At 36.8% G+C, this 22,646-nt stretch overlaps 1 protein-coding gene across 50 annotated transcripts in view; it reads left to right on the top strand.

Moving 5' to 3' along the window:
- cacna1aa (calcium channel, voltage-dependent, P/Q type, alpha 1A subunit, a) overlaps positions 1 to 22,646 on the top strand; it is a 156,211-nt gene that overhangs the window by 106,600 nt on the left and 26,965 nt on the right. For 9 of the 50 annotated variants that reach the window (XM_073944636.1, XM_073944626.1, XM_073944624.1 and 6 more), the window contains 10 exons: positions 3,564 to 3,647; positions 9,191 to 9,307; positions 10,692 to 10,757; positions 10,869 to 10,966; positions 11,047 to 11,197; positions 12,426 to 12,553; positions 14,454 to 14,550; positions 19,028 to 19,142; positions 20,002 to 20,109; positions 22,028 to 22,131. In XM_073944636.1, coding sequence (XP_073800737.1) covers positions 3,564 to 3,647; positions 9,191 to 9,307; positions 10,692 to 10,757; positions 10,869 to 10,966; positions 11,047 to 11,197; positions 12,426 to 12,553; positions 14,454 to 14,550; positions 19,028 to 19,142; positions 20,002 to 20,109; positions 22,028 to 22,131 — 1,068 coding nt within the window. Of the gene's footprint in view, positions 1 to 3,563; positions 3,648 to 9,190; positions 9,308 to 10,691; positions 10,758 to 10,868; positions 10,967 to 11,046; positions 11,198 to 12,425; positions 12,554 to 14,453; positions 14,551 to 15,294; positions 15,392 to 19,027; positions 19,143 to 20,001; positions 20,110 to 22,027; positions 22,132 to 22,646 lie in introns of all 50 variants that reach the window. The other 41 variants (XM_073944633.1, XM_073944631.1, XM_073944622.1 and 38 more) reach the window with 10 other exon arrangements.

Here is a 22,646-nt window from a genome sequence, read left to right as displayed (position 1 = left end):
AGTCTTCCTAATCCCTGATTCAGTATTTCAGATTATGATATCAGCTCAATTTTGGTATGATAACAACAAAGGATTTTGCTGTGATTGGGGTGACCAGCTTTTTCGAATTTCCAGGTTTTCCATTCGGTTTTGGGTGACCTCTTCCCTTAAATTAAAATAATTAATCAAATTTACATAGCCCAATGTCCCACGTTGTCCCACTGGCACAATACCACACCTGCTATTTCACAACAGAACAGTGGTCCCTAGTGGTAAACCATATGAATCAATTGTTTTGTCATATAGTGTATCACTGTGGGCTAGAGATGCGCGGATGGGCTATTATTTCATCCGCAACCGCATGACAAAATTCATCATCCGTCCGCCATCCATCCGCAGTAACATTTTTGACCAATTTTTAAAACCGCACCAGCCCGCCAACTGCTGATTGGGCTCTTTATTTGAATGGCTTATTCCTTTTTATTATTAAATGAATGTTTCTTTATTGATCATTATAGAATAGAGAATGACTTTAATGTAGACATGCAGTTAATCCAAACGTGCAAGTCATTAATTGACGACGCTTTGAAGTGACGCTAAAGATACGAGGACGTGTCTTTTCACTTGATTCGATTCCTCGGTCCTTCAGTCTTTTCCTTGCGTCCTTCCCTCGTATCCCGGTGGGGTGGAAACACGAGGAAAGAAAGCAAGGAAAGGAAACGAGGATGCACAAATAAGAAATGAGAAGCACCCGAGCTCTCAGAATATCAGCAGTGAACTCCGTCTCCAATCGGCGCACAGGGACAAAAGTAAATAAATAGCCTAAATTAAACGCACTGTACTGTACAACTTTTTTTATTGTAGCCTAATAGAAAACGCATTGACACATCATTTCAACATGCTGCTATTTAGTCTACTACTAAATGCCTATTTCACTTTATTTTTTAGTAAATAGATAGAATAATAAGTCATTTACATTATAGCCTAATAATGTTTACATTTGTAGTTGTCCATAGCAACCCCAAAAACGTACCTGATTGCCTTGCACATCTAATTAATGGGCACAGTTTTTCGACTATTTTTTTATTTATTTATTTTTTATTTTTTGCTGTGGATGTTATTGAGCTGGTAGAAATCAGAAACAACACCAGTTCTGCGACAAGATGAACCTTTATTTATATCTCTATCAGACAATACCTATTTTATATGCCAAAAGAAACAACAGGCAGTAAAAAAATATTAACATAAATATCTTAATGTAGGCATAGGCTATAGTCGCATGCTTTGGCAAACAGTTGAAATTTTTTTTAATAAAAACGTCATATCGTGCCTAAGCCTTGTAGGCTCAGTCACCCCCACAATTAGAAATTAAATTAGAAAAATAGATATGCCATCCCTCTTTGAGCGAACATAAAGTCTGACCAGGCTAAGTGCATGTATGACAAGTGCCCCAAGCATGGACTTAAGATTATCCCCATTCCCCTCAAACTTGAAGCATAACGAAATACTACGCCAGTTGCGACAAAGAAATTCTGGCAAAATAACCTTAGCCTCGGAACGTAAAAGCGAGGCCAACATGTCTAGAATAGAATAGGCTAAACCAATATGAACGTAAAATTATCAGCTGACCGAACTCAAAAGTTTATATTGAACATATGTGTAGCCTAAATAACATAGGCTAATTGGTTTAATATGCCTGACCTTAGGTCTAGTTTGATTTTTTCTTGGCACAATGCAGGAATAAAATAGCATCTACAGTGTCAGGATTCAGACGGGAGCGCCTGCATAGCCACTATAATGCGCCCTGCTGCACTGAAGGAGCGCTCGCTCGCAGCACTTGTTGCTGAAATGCATAGAATTCTCTTGGAAAGGTGCTGTAGTCGTGGGAATGACTGGCCTTATTTCTCCCAAAAGGAAGTAGATTTTCCTCTGCTGATCCGTCTATACGGAAGTTTGTAGAGGAATACTTCTGTACTTCATCCAGAATTAGTGTATCCGATTCGTCCTCCCATTCTGTGAAGTCAGTCCTAGGCTTTTTCGTTGGTGCGCCAGCTATGCCTATAAAAACAGTACAACCGCCCGCCACCCGCCCGAATTTAATTAAAATATTATTTTTTCGTAACGTCATCCGCCCGATCCGCTGTTTATCCGCGGAGTCCGCGGCTATAACCGCCAACCGCGCATCTCTACTGTGGGCAACAACCAATGCTTTGTCTGGTGCATTCTAGGCATGGGCCGGTATAAGTTTCTGATGACATGATAACCTTAGATAAAAATATCACGGTTTCACGATATTGTGATTACCCCCCAATATTTTGGAACAGTAAAGCTGTCAGCTGAATAATTAAAATAAACAATTGACTTCTGCTATCTTCATTAGTTTCAAAAGCACATATTTCTTTATAACATATAAAATATATAAAAACTTTACATATACCTTAGGAACGGTATAACAGAAAATTTTAGCAGTTTTAAAACCTTGAGTTTTCCAAGCCGCAGTAAACCTTAAAACCAGTTACCGCCACATACCAAGTGCATTCTCAGACTCCCAGCAGAAAGACTACACCACAACACAAATTTCAACTTTGCCAAAATAAAAGCTAGAGAGATGTAAATTAGCTTTATAGCTAACTCTAGCACAACATGTCATGTTGTACATTCTCCCTGTATAAATAAATTAAATAAATAAATAGAGGATGGCTTTGGTGCTGCTATGTGGAATCGTGCAATGCCAAGAAAGTTTTTGAAGCTTCTTCAGGATTTTTCGATAACAAAATACAAAAAGCACTGCTTTAATAGCCACTGTTTGCTAATGCTTTTATTTCCGAAAACCTGCCACTAGTGCTACCTTCTTGATGACATAACGCACATTGTTAAAGACAGTTGACTGGGTTGGGAAGCAATATGAAGTCTGACATATTTCTTATCAGCAACACAACAAGAATTTATAGAATGGGGGGAAAAGACTTTTAAAATACCAGAGGTCAGAATCAGCATTGCACAAGCAGATTTATGAACAGATCGAGCAGGAGAGAGAAGGATCAAAGAGGTAGTTGTTCTGATAAAGGGTTTCAGACATGGAAGCGCCAAAGACAAAAGAAAAGGTTGTAGTCAGCTTAAAGTTGGAGATAGTGAGCTGGAAGGCATATTAAAGCGATTAAAAGTGGAACATGGATAAAGGATGAGAGGTTTAGAGCGAGCTGAAGACAACAAGTTTGACGGGTGGTGGATTGAAAGAGAGACAGGCTTAGCTACGGTGTCCTTTTTTCACATGCAGCTGGTGCACTGAATGACCCTAATGCACTGTTTTTCTGCAGGCACTCACTTGGCAGCTCGCAAAAAGGCGAGCCATGTTCAGCATCTGGGCCACTAGTCTTCTAGGCATGCAGCCTTTTTTTTGTTTGCAGGGAGAGGAAAACAGGGGCTAAAAGGGGAAGGCATCACTTCATTAACACCAAAGAGTGAAAATAAATCGTTTGCTCCTTTTTCTGTCTGTGGGTCATTGAGTGTTTGTGCCAAACACATTCCTTTTATAGCCAAACTGACAACTGTGTGTTTTTTGTTGTCGTGTTTTTTAACCACAGAACTACTTCAAAGATGCCTGGAACATCTTCGACTGTGTGACTGTACTTGGCAGCATCACTGATATTTTAGTCACAGAGCTGGGGGTAAGTGTGTAGCAGAAGGGCCACCATCTGTGCGTGTTTGTTTGTGTATCCTCTCTGTACGCTTGTGTGTGTTTCCGTATGTGATTGAGAGACTCTGCAGGATCTTCTTTTGCTCACTGAGGTGTAAGGAACTCCTAAAAGTCTTATATAATTGTCCCAGTTGGTGTGTGAGGCGGATCAGTGAGCCACTGGTGCTCAGCAGTGACAGATTTGTCATTTATCCCCAAGCCAGTTCAAACTGACCTACCAGCTGAAAATGTCATTATTAACTATTAATGTGTAGTTAGGATCCAGAAAATGTTGAAATGCTAAATGTTATGGGTGTAACGGTACACAAAATTGGTGGTTTGGTTTTGAATTCACAGCAGGGAAAAAACTTTTATAGAGCAAAATCAATTATAATTATAATTACATTTTTCTTTAACTCTAACTTTAATTACTTTAACTCAGCTAAAGATGTAAACAACTTGCAAAACACGATTAATAACAGAGCTCAAACTATTAAATGTAAAAAAATAAACATTTTACAACATAAATTACTTCAAAAAATGCTATCATATTGCATATTAGGCATTTATTACATTACATGTCTAAAACAAATATATTAAAAAAAAAAATATATATATATATATATATATATATATATATATATATATATATATAACTATTAAAAATTAAGTATTAAAATAAATGTTTTTTCTGTTTTGTTGATGCAGAATAATAATTGACACATATAATAATTGTTTCATAGTTTGTGTTCATATCAAATTTGTTTCAACAAATATTAAATAATTAAAATAAAACTCATAGGCTATGTTAAATGAAAAATAGATAAGAAGCGAGATGTTAATTCATGTTGATTTTTATGCTGTAACTAGTGGTCATAGTGGAAAGAACGATGGCATTTATTATTGCTCAGCTGCTTTTTCAACAGAGGCATCTGCTATACTACATCTAAACTGCATTTATTGTATGAATTTCTAGCTCTTAACTTTAAAATAATAACTAAACAACTCATTTCATAATTCTACCTATTATAGCTTGTATTTTTCTAATAAAACCTGAAGCTTTGGATTAGTAGCACTTGATGCAATTGCTGTCTCTTTATAATCAATCACTCCTTATTGTAAACTTGGATGAAAGCGTCTGCTAAATGACTAAAAGTAAAGGTAAATAGTTTGAAAGATAAGCAGTGCGGTATAAAATGTCTGTCTAATAAAGTTTTCTTTATGCATCAAATGAAACATTAAAACTAACCTAAGGTCAATCATGGGATTATAGAATCACTATTGATTTGAATTAATAACAATATATATACATATGCAGTTTTATATACGCAGTGTTTAAAATACTATATTTGCTTGAAAGGCGTCAGTATCAAACCAAATGACATACAGTACCAAAGCATTTCAGTAGGAATGTGTTTACCATTACAAACCATTCATTTATTTACAGGACTGTGCAAAAATCTTTGACCACCATTATATTTGTTGTTGTAGGGTAATCTTTAGACAAAGCCTGGTGTGCTTCACAACAGTTTACCCAATAGAATATGCTTGAAGACATTGATGATTAAACTATATACCGACTTTGTTCATTTTGTGAACTTATATCTCCTTTATTTTGTTTGTAAAGGAAAACATAAATATGGATGGTTAATAAAACTTTGCACTGAAGGTGGCCTAAGACTTTTCACAGCACTGTATGTTTTGTTTCCTTGTAATTTTCTTGTATCCACAGCTTGAGCTTACAGTTTATGTGCAGACACTTTATTGACCTCATTAAATCAAAGTTAAAGCTTTGTGATTTTTAGTACAAGTCTGTTAACTGTGAGAAGTTATACCTATACACTAGTGTTAACCTACAGTTATTGTCTTTTTCAGCACATACTGTATATTTAGACAGTACCGTATTTCAATTCTAATATCGGTTATTCATCCTGCACTACACAGATTTTGTCCAATTAAAGGCTCTGTAGAATGAGAATGTCCTGCCCGCAAATGCAACTAGCAAATCATAGTTCATGGCTGCAATGTAACTAAACTCTGCTGTCTATTTAATAAAAAAAAAGAGAGAGAACTTTGATACACCAAACTGTTAATTTGAAAGTTTTTCAGTGTAGAAAGGAAAAGTGCATTAATCTCGACAAGATATTTAAGAATGGAACACATATAAGGAAATGTGCTATTTGTTTGTTAAAATATTGCTTTTTTACTAGCTTGATTTTCTGGATATTTGCTTATTTAATTTTTTTTCTTCATTTTTTTGGGATAGTCAGTAGGGTTGAAGTTACGTCACAGTCTGGCAAACCATGATTTACCTTTTGTTATTGCACGTCAGTGTCTGTTGCATTATGGGAAGGGGACATTTACATTCTGGAGAGCTTTTTGTTTCACAAACATTTCATTCATCAATACTTTTATTCTGTTTTCTCAATCAAGAACAGTTAGAAAAGTGTGAGTATTACGTTAATTAATACTGACTCTATTCAGTATGTTTTTAGGATTACAGAAACCAATTAATGACAAAATTTAATTATTTTAACAGAAATGTAATATGAAATAGCTCGTTAACTTATAAAAACAGTGCTGTTGCTTTAATTTTGTTAAAACTATTATAAAAATCTGAAGGATGTTGGATCTGTAGTTACCTACAATACAAATAATATGACATAAAGAAAAGTTTAAAAACAATATAAGCTCCACTGGAATATATGAACTGTGAAACAATTTGAAAATGATTATCAATATCACACCAAAGCTCCAGAAATGCAAAACTAATGTAATACCTGGCTATCGCACAGCTTTAGCTCTAGAAACGTCACCTGTGTGATAGTTGAGTATTCAATTTTAGGAGCTTTGGTGCACTGACTTCTGTTCATTTTTTTATTTCTTTTGTTTTTGTCTCTTTTGTCGAGCGCCCAGCTTAAGCATTTTGCCAGTGATGTGTGTGCTTCTGTTCTGTTTTTTGCAGTTTTTTTGTTATAATCAACCTTTATTTGGATCCAGAGTTTGTTGTAAGATATGCATAATGATAATTCATTTCTTGTTTCATCTTTTTTTACATGCTTTCTTTAAACTCTTCTTATTGGCGGCTTCGCCCTCTGATGACTCCATCCAATCAAAATGCACTATGAAACTCATGTGTATATCCATGACCTGACCTGAACAATCACAATGGTTGTTTAATCAACCTCCAAAAATACTGCTATAAACCATGCTTCTGCAACATCTACATGTAGATGGTTTGTAATTTTATTTTGGAGTAATGCATCTATTGCATCTGTTTCCCTGTGGCTGATGGTGATGATGATGATAATGATGCATGTGCTCGAGTCATGATGACCTTTCACCCCTGCTTGTCTGATAATGACAAAACGCCTCTCAGCTGAGGTGTAATTGATCCGTAGCACACAGTTTAAACGTTGGTGCTTCTTTGCGGGTTTCCTAAATGCATGTTGCGCAACTTTTTTTGCTGACAGAGAACGCTAGTAATTCTAATGTTTCTTACACTGCATCTTCATACAGTCATACAGACATTAAAAACATCAACACACACTAGAGCTGCGTGATTCTGGAGAAATTGAAAATCACTTTTTTTTATTTAAATGTGCAATAGAATGGAAATCTGGATATACCTCGTCAGAACTAAATCATAAAGAGTTCAGTACATGGAAATGGCATACAGTGAGCCTCAAACACTGCTGTTTCCTCATTCTCAGATAAATCCCATGAGTGTAAAATCCACATAAAAAACAGACCAATTAAGACAAAACACAGGCCAGGACTATCCACATGGGATCAATAATGTGCATGCTGTGTCGGATTAGCCAAAAAGTTTTCCATCTTTTGTGAGATTAAAACAATTATATATTTTTACTCAAGAAACAGCCACGCATCTCATCTGTTTACAGCTCATCAGAACGCAAAATGCAGGATATACAGATTAAAAATGTATCTTTGTCGGTCTCTTTTGTCAGATATAATAATTTCATAATAGAGGAGCCGACTTAGTTTTGTTCAGATAGCTCACTCGCCTCTTATGTGAACGTATGATTATTTTGCATGTGTGTATTACAAATAAAAATTTTCTTAAAACAAAATTGGTTAGAATGAATCAAAACACATCAAAATGTTTCTTCCTTCATTACTGGATGAATCAACATAAATTTTTTTTTACAGTTTTTATATCGCCACCTACTGGTGAAGTTTTGCAGTTGATATATTTATCATTTGAGGCATATAGTTGATCCACATTCACTCAGATCTGTAGAAACAACTACAAACGAAAGTACTCGCCCATGCATATAGACTAAATATGCAGTGCACAATGACATTATATGGAGACTGTAACAATTCATTCATTCATTTTCAGCTTAGTCCTTTTATTATTTCGGAGTCGCCACAGCGGAACGAACCGCCAACTTATCCAGCATATGTTTTATGCAGCGGATGCCCTTCAAGCTGCAACCCATCACTGGGAAAAACCCATAGACACATACACTACGGACAGTTTATCTTACCCAATTCTCACCTATAGCGTACATCTTTGAACTTGTGGGGAAAACCTGTGAAATCAGAGGAAACCCACGCGAACACGGGGAGAACATGCAAACTACACACAGAAATGGCAAGCGACCCAGCTAAGGGCTCGAACCAGCAACCTTCCTGCAGTGAAGCGAAAGTGTTACCCGTTGTGCCACTGTAACAATACAATTTTTTAAAAAGTGCTATATTAAACATATTTTCTGAAGTTTGCATTTTCAGGCCCCCAAAATTCAGTGTAACTACCAGCCAAAGTTAATAAGTTTTCCATTACAGTCATAAATAAACACGGTTATTATTAAGCAAATTTCACTTATGCGTTTTGTTTATTTTATATCAAGATTGTGATACTTTTACAATGAATCACGCAGCTCTAACACACACAGATGTAGACATACTGAAAACATCTAACTATGTCAGTTATGAAGGTAGAGGTAGAGTTAAATCCACCTTGAACTCATACTCTGTTTTTGTTTTTCTGTATTTCTGTGCTGCTTAAAGGACATAACACAGTCATTTCCTCTCCTAAATTTATTGCACCTTAAACTAAGATGGCCAAAATTGCAGATTTATCAACACCTAACTGAAATATGTCCTTTAACCCAGTATATGTGTTCCTAGTCTTTGCTAGTGCCCTCTGTTGGTCATTGTAAGCTATTAGTGTGGTTGGCATGATTCCACGTGAATCGACAGATCAGTGCATTTGGTTGACTGAAGCAAGAATTTAGGGTCTGTGCACTCCCTTCCCTGATGAGGATGTTTAGACTCTTTTACAACATTTTATTTTGTTACTATCTTTATGTTTTCTGTATGAGTTGCTGCCTCTTCCCTTTCTATTTTCCCCCTTTTCACTATTGGATATGCTGAGCCTGTTCAGTCTTGCCAGTTTGACTAACATCAATTCCTGTCTTTGTGTATTTGCTTGTTTCTGTCTCATGTTGTTTCTTTGTCTTTTTTGTTTGTTTGTTTTTGTCTACTGCTTCCTTTCTGGTCCTGTAGAACAACTTCATAAATCTGAGTTTTCTAAGGCTCTTCAGAGCTGCTCGTCTCATTAAGTTGCTCAGGCAGGGTGAAACCATACGCATCCTGCTCTGGACTTTTGTCCAGTCTTTCAAGGTAAAGTTGCTCACATACACAAATTTTTAAGTATTTTGTAAATATCATTTATATTACAGATGCAAAGGAAAAATGTCCATTGTGATTATTGTGATTCTGTTGATAAGAATATGGCAAAACATTTATAAATAGCAAAAAATAAAAAAATAAATAAAATAAATAAATAAATAAAGCAACATAATTCTAGAGAGAATATAATTCATTTAAAATATAATTCATTAAAAATTTCATTTCTATTGAATAATCAATTGACCTACTTGTCAATTTGCTTTTGAGTACAAAACATTTTAAACATTGTTTAATTTGTAAATTACATCATTATTTAACTTTTATTTAACTATAATAATAACAACTAGGGCTGGGCGATTTGGTCTAAAATCAAAATCTCGATTAACTGAACATCTTATTTATATATATCGTACAGTTAAACACTCGATTATAAATAATGATTATTTTATTTATTTATTTTTGTCCTTATAGTTAAATGATAAGTTTTAAATGGTGCATTACTTGATTTTAAGACAATTGAAGGAAACACACACTAATATCTATGATCATTTATTGAACATCAACGCTGAGCAACTGAAATTAAAACACACATTGCCTAAAACCAACAGTCACTTTTTTTCTCAAAAAAAAAAGTGAAAATGAATAACTTTTGGATGCTAAATAAATAAATAACTATTTATAAAAAAAAAAATTCAGTATTTTATATTAAAGGTAAAAATAAGCAGCATTTCTTCTAAAGAAAATACCTTGCATATCCTGTAAATATTTTAAACAGTGAATTTCTTGCATCTTCTGTAAACAAATATTTTAATGTAAATAATAATTTCATTGTAATGGATGATATGCTGTCTCAAGGCATCTCTGGCGCAGGTGTAGTGCAAAATAAGGCTCAAGAATGGGTCCATCGTCCTACTTGACCAGGGATCTGATGTGGTTGCAAATTGGCCTCAGCCAAAAGCCACAGCCTTTAACAGAGCTGGCTCATGTCACACATAGGGAAAGTAATTGAAAAAATCATCCTGTTCTGAAATGTCGATATCAATTGCTTTTTTGATTAATTGCCCAGCCCTAATAACAACCGGAATTATATAAATAACAATAATGAACTAAAGCATTACAAATTCATAGTGTTGTTTACTGTTGATACAGTTTTACTATGCAGAAGTTTAAATATTTCACTTAAATATAAAATAACTGTCATTTTCATGAAAGGTTAGACAGTATAGCAAAGAAAACTATGTAAAAATGAACACACACATGCACATGTTCACATTTTGACAATGCTAGTCAAATTTAATCAGCTTGTCAAACTGATAGTGACAGATTTTCACATGCGGTACATGTTGGCTCATTTTGATTGATCTGCTGTGCTCAGGCTCTGCCGTATGTGTGCCTACTCATCGCCATGCTGTTCTTCATCTACGCCATCATTGGCATGCAGGTGGGTGTGTGTGAGACAGAGTGTGGAATGCACAACTGGACTCACTGAGAATAGCCAAACAACTATTTTTTAAGGTTAGTGACCTATGCAATATGTTTTTGATTCTCACAGCTGTTTGGGAACATTAAGATCGAGGAGAACAGTGACAGTGCCATTACCCAGCACAACAACTTCAGGACTTTTTTCCAGGCCCTAATGCTGCTCTTTAGGTTTGTGTGTGCATCACGTACTGACTACTGTGTGTGGACCATGTATTCTTTCTAACCATAGTTGACCTCTGTGTTTGCAGGAGTGCTACAGGTGAGGCATGGCATGACATCATGCTGTCATGTCTGGGAAAGAAGCCGTGTGATATTCTCTCTGATAACCTGAAGCCAGAATGCGGGAGCGAGTTTGCCTACCTCTACTTTGTCTCCTTCATCTTCCTCTGTTCATTTCTGGTGAGTACAAGAGCTCTGCCATAATGGACTTGGGCGCCATTTTTTGTCACCACAGCTTGTTGCTATGGCTAATTTTGCTCCTGCTAATAGAAAATGAAATGATTTACATTTTGTTGAGCAGAAGTTTTCATTTCATTAGTGGGTATTATAATATAATGATAGCGGGCCTTGCTCTGTAATTTATTATTTTAATGGTTGCTCCATTTGTCATTCATGATGAATAGCGACTCTGATATGTGGCATGTTTTGCAAATCTCCAACCAAATTGAAAAGTTATGTGTTTCCTTTAAGCTGAGCTCACACTACAGGAGGTTCATCCTAAAAGGTTTTTTAATTTGATTGCATCATGCCCATAAGGAGAATCTTTTCTTCTCTCAGATCTCAAACACGCACACACTACAAGATCTACAAAAGCGTAGCACATCACATGCTTCAATATATTATGATGCTAGGGAGAGCAATACACATGGTTTGACTTAACAGATTATCCCTAATGTTTAGCTAGCTAATTTGATGGGTAGTACACAATTTTTTACACTCAAGCAGGTTCAAAAGCGAGATGATTTCTGCACAGCACTTCTGTCCATCTGGTTGATTGGTACATTTTCAACAAGTTATACAGATCTTCCACAAGCAGTTGCTCTATCTCTGCTGTCCAACAAATCTGTATAACAGCTTGTTTCACAGTCACACATTGGCAATTGTGGGGATAGAGAAGTAATATTAAAATAAAAATTCCTCACAGAATGTAAATTCACAAAACTGCCTGAGGTCTTGGACAAAACTTTTTCACTGTCATTAGGCGCACCCCATGCATCTAGAGAAGGCCGTTGTGAGTTTTTCTATTTCTGTGTTCTGTCTGTGCTGCTCTGACAGTAACACTTCCAAAACTCTAGTAGGCAATTGGGGTTTTTTTGTTCCAACTTGTCAAGTTTCTTTACTGATGTTTTGGGTTTTCCCCAGAAATGCGAAAAGTAGCTTAAACTCACATTCATTCAAGGATCACATAAGTAAACACCCAACCTTTTCATCCATGTGGAGTTCCTCTGTAGCACACAACACTAGTTAAACATTCCGGCCACCAGCCTCACTCCCCTCCCACGGCGTTTAGTCTCGCCCACACTCATCAGCTTTTGGGGTGAGCTAGGATAGGAATAGCATGAGTAGCATTAGTAAAACTCAACTCATCAGATTTGTCTGCTCAAGCCTTTAATTTACTTGTGTGCAGATGCTGAATCTGTTCGTGGCTGTGATCATGGATAATTTTGAATACCTGACGCGTGACTCCTCTATCCTGGGACCCCATCACCTGGACGAGTATGTGAGGATCTGGGCAGAATATGATCCTGCTGCTTGGTGAGTCCATGTGCACACAAGCACACACACACAAACACTACATTATATTTTTTTATTAATAGCGTATATTGTGTATATTACATACTAATGCTGAAAAGAACTAGTTACTTAAAGTAACACAAGCTACTAAATTCATCAATACACTCCTGGCATGTAGATATAACTTTAGTTTGTCAATAACATGTTTCTTGGTAATTAACAGATCGTGCTCATGATGTCTTTTTAAATTCATGTTTAAAATATGATATTTTAAATCGTTTGGATGTAACAGACTCACATTGTGAATTTCATTGACCCTTAAATTTACTGAACACACTCTTTTTAGGAGGCCTTTTTAAGAAAGTATTTTGTGTATGAAAAGCCAGTGTGGTTTAGATGTGTCTAACACATCGAGCCTCTGTCCTGTATAGCACAGAACACATTGACCTTCTTTTATGTGTTCGACTGGAACAATTCATTTTTGACATCGGTACAGAGCCGTGGCCTCTGGCATAGTCTTCATCTTACAGAGCCTGGCTTCATTGTATCCTAACTTGGACCAAACAGAGGGGAGAATACCATAGTACCAGCTGAGAAAAAGGGATCATGGATTTGAGCTTTTCAGCTCTGTTAAAATCCATCTATCCCCCCCAAACCCTTCTACGTGCCCTTATGTGAGTCCCAGTCCTCCCACTCTGGAATACTGCATACTGCAAGCCAAACTTACTGTGCCAGCCCCTTTCCTTCTACTGAACACGCTAAGTTTCCCGGTATCTGCATTCCAGTGCCTGTCACCCTAATGTTGTGTGTTAGACAATAATGTAAGCAGGCAACCGAGAGTTGATCAAATATTTAGAGAAGGACTGAATCTTAACATGCAAGAAGGATTAAAGTCTTTTTACAGAGGCACATTATGCTGAAAAGATTGTGGAGAGCGAGAGTCTTCATTCTGAGAGGCAGAATCAATCTGAATTAACAATAAAGAAGAAAAGGAAGTTGAAAAGTAGTGAAGAAAAAATTAGTTAGAAAGTTTGGAAATTTTAATTAAAAAGAAAGAACGGATTGAATGGAAAGAGAAAAGAATAAAGAAAAAAGGAGGGGGACAGAGTTAATGGAAAGAAAAGTACATCGAAAAGATATAAATAAAAGTCAATGCAAATGAAAAAAAATTTAAAGAAAGTAAAAAAAACTATGTAATTTCACAGGAAAAAGAGAAAGGGAGAGAGATGGAAATTCTAAGAGAATAGATGGTAAAAGAATGGGTAAGATTAACGACTAAAGAAACCACAAGCAAGAAAAATAAAAGAAACAAATGGCAAATAGAAAACACAAAGGAATAATGAAAAAATAAACTAAAGAAAGCAAAGTTATAAAAACAAATGGTCTATAATGAGAATCAAATTAACATAGAAGAAGGGAAAGTGATATAGAGACAAAACAGGATGAAAAGGAAGTCGAAGAAATAAATGAATAAGTAAAAGAAAATAATTTAAAAGGCAAGATGATTGAATGAAAAGAAGAAGGAGAGAATGATGTATAATAATGAGAATGAAAAGAAAAGAAAATGTTAGGTAAAAGAAATAAAGAGAAATTCAGGATGAACAGAAAGCAAGGGAACAATAAATGAACAAAGCATTGGTGAAAATGGAATGAAAGTGTGTGAGAAGAAAAAGTAAAAAAAAAAAAAAAAAAAAAAGTCCGAAAATAGAAATGATGAAAATGTAAATGACAATAAGAAGGCCAAAAAACAAGATATGAGGTAGAGACAGGTGGAGTTTTGACAACACAAATGGGTGACGAGCAAATAAGAAAATGTGTGTTTGTGTGATTCTGTGCTTCTCTTCCTGTTCTTGTGCTCTTCTTCCTGCCAATGTCTCTGTTTTGAGTTGTGTTCTCTAACTTCCCTGTATTCTTCTTACAGCGGGCGCATTCATTATAAGGATATGTACAGTTTATTGCGAGTTATCGACCCCCCTCTGGGCTTAGGCAAGAAATGTCCTCATAGGGTGGCCTGCAAGGTTTGACTTCCACTTAAAAACTAATATTACCTGCTAGCATCGAGAATGCAATGAATGTCGCTTACCTCTTCTTCTTTTTCTTTTCAACAATGTTTTTGTACTCTCACCATTTCTACTTGCATTCTACTTGATATGACAATGAGAATGTGCAGGACAATGCCGACACTTACAGAAGCATGACGTATGTGTGAAACAAACGAATGAGAAAACAACTAAAGTGAAAGACAAACAAACAAACAAACAAAAAAAAAGAAAGAAAGAAAGAAACAAATCAGCCATCTTTGATTTTTGTTTTGCTTGCTCTTGAGGCACGGCTAGGTCTAACTGGTATGGTAGCGTGCATTGTTCTGGGTGGAGGGGGACAGAAACTGCATTGACACAAAACTTCATTACAACGCCCTGCCAGCAGCGGGACTTTGTGCCTGTTCTGAAGCCCCCCTGCTCTTCTATGCAACTTGCCCCTTTGCATAGAATGCCGTTTTAGCACTCAGACGTTGAGCACCCCCTCCCACTTCCCCCTCCCGTTACCCACAAATAAATCAATCAATCATCAGGCTTATGGCAGCCTAGTTTACCAAACCACTCCTTTCGTCCAGGCCAATAACCTTCTTTTTGTTGTGTTCTCCTCCCCTCCCTCATCCCTGACCCGAACCCTTCTTTTTGATTTACTCCTTTTCTTCTTCTCTTTCTCTCTCTTTCCCATGCACATTTCCTTTGGTTTTTTGTTTTGTTTCGGTTGCCCAGTGGCAGAATCAGTTACAGGGATATGTATGAGATGCTCAGGCACATGTCTCCTCCGTTAGGCCTGGGGAAGAAGTGCCCTGCACGGGTTGCCTACAAGGTATAGGGCCTCCGAGCGGCCAGCGCTGTGTCTGTACTGTTGGTGTTTTCTCTTTTTATTTTCTCTCCTTCTTTTCCTCCTTCGTTGTCTGACGGAGGGCGCTATTGTGATTCTGGTGGCAGGGTCGGGATCGAGGGTTTTACACTCAGGCGGGACTATCCACAGGGAAGCGGGAACGGACAAACCTTCTAAGCACTTTTGCACCGTATGAACACACAAACACTAGCACACATGTACAGAGGATGACATGTAAATGTCTCAGATTTGTTGTTACAAACTATATTGTTATCGATACATTAAAGCAAAAAGCTCAAGCTTTAATGTTCACCTGCGATCATTATTTGAATACAGATCTGATACAGTAAGGTAATAAGCACAAACGTTGTGTCCCAGATGATGCATTATACAATTATGCACTTATACTATGTACTCTACTAGTTCTGTTTTGTTTTTGACATCCATCATCAGAGGAAATCTACAATAGTTGAGTCCGTAAAGTAGGGCCTGAGGCCATTTCCAACCCTCCCTCTTACTCCTTTTGGCCCACCAGAACATATATATTTGAATACCTATCATCGTTGTGCAGTCACATATAGCCACTCGTGGTTTTGACCCCCCATCTACTGGACATTTAAAGTATTGTGCTATATATCCGGGTTACTTTCGGTTTCTCTCAGCATGCGGTAGAGAGTAACGCACATGCAGATTATTTCTGGGGCTGGTTTAAACGTTGAAATATATGTCTGTAAGTTCTCTATTTTTACTTAAGCTCTATTTTTGTAATTATTCAAGGGTCACTTGATTATAATTAATTTATGATCATTTTGCTAATATTTGATTTAAATGGTCCCATTTAATAGATTTTCTTCACGCATATTGAGATTTGTATAAAAAAATGTGCATTAGTAAGGGTTTTCTGCTGGCTGAATTGAATATGTTAAAATAAATGTAAATATATACATGATTCTTCCGCTCTTTGTTGTAGTTTTACAAACCATAAAGAAATTGAGAAGAACAATTGCCAGTAAAGTCACTTAAGTTACCCAATCTGCTTTTTGCTGTCTTACACTACCTGGCAAACTTTGGTTAAGCAACATGATAATTATTATGCCTATTATTAAATTGTAGAATTTTCAAAGCCATTTAAACTACCCCTTCAATATGTACAATAATGTGAAAACACTACTCGCACCGTCTGTGCGAAACAATTACCATAGAATAGTGCATAAGTATGCAAAATGGGATACACCTAAGCACATACACATGCCTACTGCACATACACATCATCGTGCACACACACACACATGCGCTCAAAAACACCCCCAAATGTGCGTGTGCAGCAGTGGTTGGAAGGCCTGCAGGACTTTAGTCCTCCGCGTCCCTCAGCTCTGTGGATGACGCTCTCTTAGGAACCCTTTCCTCATGGGACCAGCTCTCTGTCTCTCTATTTTTTGATATGCACACACTCAGACATATGCAACAACACACATTCTTGGGTAGCATTAAAGCGCTACGATGGATTAAAAAAAACTCTTTTGCACAAATAATCCTTTTCCCACTTCTCTTTCTTCTGTCAATGCAGTTCTAATCTGTTTCCAGCCCCTCCTCTTTACATTCTGCCAATCATCTGCATGCTTTGCCTTTCAGGCCACTTGCCCCTCTCACAAGATATTCCTTAGGTTTTTCTCTTTTCTCTGTCTGTCTGCAATCGTACACTGACATTTCACCTGCTGGTCAGTGTACGACAACTCCAAATTGCAGGAAAGGAGATCTCTGCCGCTAGTGTGCCCTCAACAAGTTTAGGATCTCCTTTCTCTTACCTTTGCTCGTCCCATCCTTCATTTTCTCTGTCCCATTTGAACTTCCATTCCATTGTCAATTAAACTATTCTCCTCCAAAGCCTGTTCAATGATCTCCACCAACATATACTTGTGGTGGCAGTGTATTCATTCAGACAGGTCACTTCCTGTTTAATAGGGGTGTCTGTGCCCCCCTAGGCTCAGTGGAATGAAAAAGAGTGATCAAGACCATTGCATTCACCCTCTTTCTCCCTGTCAAATATTAGGGCCCATAATAGAGGATCGTCTGTAGAGAATGTGACCAGCCTGTGGTAGAGCTTTCTTTTCTTCCGCCTTCTCTAGCTTTATCTTATGCTTCATTATTCTTCACCCTCGGATTTCATGTAGCATTTGAGCTCCCTTTAAATTTGGTGTCACTGTCTCTTGTCCTGTCTCTTCCATTACTACCATCTCCACCATCCAAACTCCTTGTGTAAAAGCTGTCAGTCTTAAACCAACTTCCTGCTCCGGTACTCCTCTCTGGCAGCCCACTGCTTTTCTCTTTATCATCTGTAGCATTAAAGTATTACCTTCGCGCAGCAGGTAGCTAAATCCTCACTCTTAGCTCATCCTCTTCACAACAACAACTCACAAAGCCATTCCCTTTTTTTGTTCTTTTTTTGTTTTTCCTCTGGAGAATGCTGCTCTAACCTAAACCAATAGCCTGCACCCATCTTTTTTGCATTGAGAGACCAGAGAATCTGGATCGAGCTCTTGTTTTATCCAGTAGCCCATCTATGATTGAGTCTCAATGACAGTAACCACTACTAAACCTAAATGAATGAGCTGAAATGAACCTACTAGATGATGCTTTCAGTGTTGGCTGCTCTGTTGCTTGTACTGTGATGCATGCGACCGCATGATGCATGCTGGGAAAGAGGGTAGGAGGGGTGGAGGGTGAGTGTTTCTTGGATGGAGTGGGACGGGAAGACTTTGGGTTACCTTCGATGATTGCATAGCAGAGGGTATCATGGTAACGGAAGGATTGAGGTAACATTTAACCCTGCGCAATGCAATTATGACTCTCTGTGTTTGACTTTAATTGTGCCCCAGACCAGCACAGGATGAATTGTACTTTAAAACAGTGGCATTTGCATAACAGTGTTTTAATTTATTACTTCATCCACTGGTCTGAGTTTAATATGTGAACCTCCTCCTGGAAAAGCTCTTTGACTGATAGCTCATGATAAAAGATACAAATTAATTTGTAGAATTTGCAGCTTCACTTTTACAGACATTAAGATGAGTGGTTCTTGACTGGTTTTGCTCCAGGACTTTGCGTCAAAAGGCGTCTAATTTTTTTGTTATTATTTTTAAACCAGTTATTTACGAATGAAATGCATTTTTATTGATTTTTGCTTTTATTCACGGATATTTAGAGTGAGCTCTCATCATGCAACCTGATGATGTTGGCATCTTGCTAATTTGGGAGAAATCCACCAAATTGCAAATGATTTAAGAGAGCCCATAATGTCAGCAATAAAATATATGTGAATCATTTCCACCTTAAATTTAAAAGTTGTGATCAACCAGTCGTTAAACACTAATCTAGACTCCATATAGACATTCAAAATCTTACAAACCACAATCAATCTTCTACTTTGCAATGATTACCAAACTAAGGCAGTTGTAAATGACATCTGAATGTGAAAGGTCAGAGAGCTAACCCTGAGAATCCCTCCTTCCTTTCCCCTCCCATTCCCTCTTACACACCAAAAGCACTCTTTACCCGGAGGTTCTAAACACACAGATCTCTGTTGCTCTGCTCTTCTGACTGGCCCTGATTGGCTCTCCACAGAGACTGTTGCGGATGGATCTGCCGGTTGCCGATGACAACACAGTGCACTTTAATTCTACCCTTATGGCCTTAATCCGAACCGCTCTGGACATCAAGATCGCCAAGGGTGGGGAAGGTTTGACACCCCTTTCTTATTCCTTCCTTCATTCATTCCTCTCTGTGTTTTGACTTTTATTATATAACTTTTCCTCTGTTTGAGCCTTAGTATCTGAACAGTTGATGCATTTGTCTCGAGCTGAATAAGTACAGTGGGGTTTAAAGGTCTGAGAATTTAAAAAAGAGGATATTGGAGCATAATGGAACTTTGGAACCCCATTGGACATTGTGACTTCCTATCATGAAGTCCAAAGTATACATTTTTCAAAAGTATATAATAAAAAACACACACCACCTTTTTAAATATACTATGGGAAAAATTAAGAGAATCCGTAGTTTCTCTAAATGAATGATTTCTAGATATTTGTTTGAGTAAAACTTCTTTTGCAAACTATTAATAGTATTCTAAATTTAAAGTAAAAATGTTATCAAGTGCATTTTATTTTGCCATTAAATAACAAAACAGTTGCCATGTTTCAAACGTGTTTATATACCACTTTTTAGACAATATATGTTATGTATTCATTTTAAGACAGCACAATAAAATAAATGCTTTAGAACAAATCATTATTTCTTTTTCGACTGTGAATCAATGGGCTGGCCCATTGTTGACTCCATGTGGACAATTTAAGTTAAAAAACAATTCAAAGTAATTTATATTTTAAAATTCAGGTGGTGCATGTACTAATCTGATCTTAAAATTAGCATCTTACTCCCTGTTCACAGACACAGTGTAAAAATTAAATGAGTAAAACTTTGCACTTCTACATTAGTCTGAAAGCTAAATGGTTCAAATTTTAACACAATTTGTGTGTGTGTGTTTTGTGGAACTATGTTTGCATATATGTGCGTACGTGTACCTGTTGCCATGTAAATAGGAGGTGTAGATAAGCACCAGATGGATGCTGAATTAAGGAAGGAGATGATGGCGATATGGCCTAATCTCTCTCAGAAGAACCTGGACCTGCTGGTGACTCCTCACAAGTGTAAGTTACCCATGAGGTTGGTGTATCCACAGCGTTTCTCTTTTACCACCCAAGGACAGCTTCTCTCAGCCAGCCCACTCACTGCTCTGCACCCCCTGATGGTCCAGGCCTGCGCCCCTAGATTAGAGTATTTTTACAATGTTAAAGATTTATACAAAGCACATTTTAACTACAAACTGGTTATAAACTTCAGATTCAAACATAGTCATTGTACAATAGCCAAGGACTCACAAATCAAGTAGAAATATAAATAATTAGAAAAGTTTTCATGAAAGTAAACAATAAATAGGTGCAGAGACTGAAAAAAATATCCAGCTAGCAAACAAACAAACAACAACAACAACAAAATCTGTAAAACAACATAAAAGGCATATAAATAATATTTGATTAATGTTAGTTGTAGTTTGCTTAGGGCAAATGGATTAATAAATGCAAGGCCTGTACATGCAAATGAACCAAGACAGCTGTTGTATCAAGTAAATTGTAGTTCTTTTATGAACTGCTAAAGATGTAGTCTTTCAGAATAAAAGATGTTTAACACAAGCAGATTAGAAGGAATTGTCTTTGTCCTGTGTTTGCATTTTTTCATATTAAGTGCGATTAAAAATATCATGTACTCATTTAACCTGAAGTTTTGTTTATTTAAATACATTCTCACACAAATGGTGCAATTTATCTATAGTTTTTTTTTTCATTGAAAGTAGTTGACGCTGTTTCGTAGCATTCTTTTTTTCCTCAGATAACAGGCCAAAGACCATGTTTCCACCTTACACACAGATTAATTAATCCAACAAAAATATCAATATGTTAATGCAAACTGACCAAACTAACAGTGAATTAATTTGTACAACATAAGTACACATACCCTATTATACATGTAAAGACAGTGCAGTAAAAAGATTAACTTTAGCCCGTTTAGCTTCTTCCTTTTTGCTGGGTTGAAAAAAGTAACCGCAGCTGCTGTACACACGGAAAATGTAAACAAAGATTAATTATTTAAATGTAATCTGTGTTCAAGTACAACAAAGAATAATAAAAAAAAACATCCTAGTTCATTTTGCCTGAGATCAGGGGGTGCCTTACTATAGATCATCCCTCTATAGATGTCTTTTCACTACAGGGGTTATGGGATTCCTGAAAAGGTGTATGTAAAAGAGTTTTATTAAAAATATTTTGTTGCACCACTGATATGCTACCAATGAGATGTATGTAGTTTGCTGGTAAGACATGCTATAAACAGCTTAAAAGCTAACTATTTTATGGAACTTGCTTAAACCTAGCTAGCTTAATGCTAGCTAGATTGTTGACGAAGCATGAGACATTGAGGTGCCATTGCTGTCATATGAGGCAAAAAGCTTAATGCTAGTAATATGGAAGTATATTCCTGATGAGTTTGCAGCAAGCATGTAATATTTTAGATCTGTATTGTTTGATGCTAATTTTATCTTCATTGTTCTATGCAGATCCGATACAGAGGTGGTGACCATGGTTTTAAGCACCACTAAGCATGGCATGTAAAACTAGTCTGAAGTTACTTTTAGTAACTTCTACATGTGAACTCGGTTCCATGAAGCGGCACAGGCCGTTTTTTGGGAAACCGTTTCACTTTGTTGACTGTATCTAGGAATAATGCTGTAGTTTGCTGACAGTTCTTGCAGTGCTTTGACACCTAAAACAGCATAAATATGTAAGAATATTTAAAGTACTGGTTATGAAAATTACCTGCTTAAAACGCTCAAAAGATTTAATCAGTCTGCTTGTGAAAAGACCATTGGCTCTGTGTGTGTCAATTTGACACTGTTTGTGCATGTGGATTTGTGCGTTTTTCGTGTGCATGACCCGTCCTCACTCCCATCCCCCTTGCTCAGGGTCCATCTCATGTTGTCTAATCGTGCAGGGTAACTTGTCCTTTTCTCAGCAGCGACAGACCTGACAGTAGGAAAGATCTACGCTGCCATGATGATCATGGAGTATTATCGGCAAAGTAAAGCCAAACGGACACAAGCTCTCCATGATGAGCAGGTATGCTGTTTTCCCTCTCACCTTGCTATCACAAGATCACTCCACAATGAGCTGTGACAAGCAAATCTCAGTTTGCATGAAAGCATAACTATGCTTTTATATTGAATCAGTTGCATGCCTGTGGATGGAAAAATCGATTATTTAATGTCAAACATTTGAAGAAAGTAAAGGTAGTGTTCCATTAAGATATTTTTGCTATTGTCCTACTGTAAATTTATCAAAATGTAATGTTAATCAGTGATGTCCATTGCTATGAGCTTTATTTAGACAACATTATACAGTATAAACAGTATTTAGCTTTTTTTAAGCCCTCAGATTCCAGGTTTTCAAATACCAAATATTGCCTTGTCCTAACAAACCATACATCAATAGAATAATTATTTATTCAGCTATCAGGTGATGTATACATCTCAATTACAAATATAGACACTTGTGACTTTTTTATTGTCCATAGGCACATATGAACACACTTATTAAGTCTATATCCACACCAAAACAATTGGTTTGGCATCAGC

The sequence above is a fragment of the Danio rerio genome, chromosome 3 (assembly GCF_049306965.1).
Source record: "Danio rerio strain Tuebingen ecotype United States chromosome 3, GRCz12tu, whole genome shotgun sequence".
Classification (NCBI taxonomy): Eukaryota; Metazoa; Chordata; class Actinopteri; order Cypriniformes; family Danionidae; genus Danio; species Danio rerio.
The sequence above is the reverse complement of the archived record's forward strand: the minus strand, read 5'-3'. Positions and strand labels throughout refer to the sequence as shown.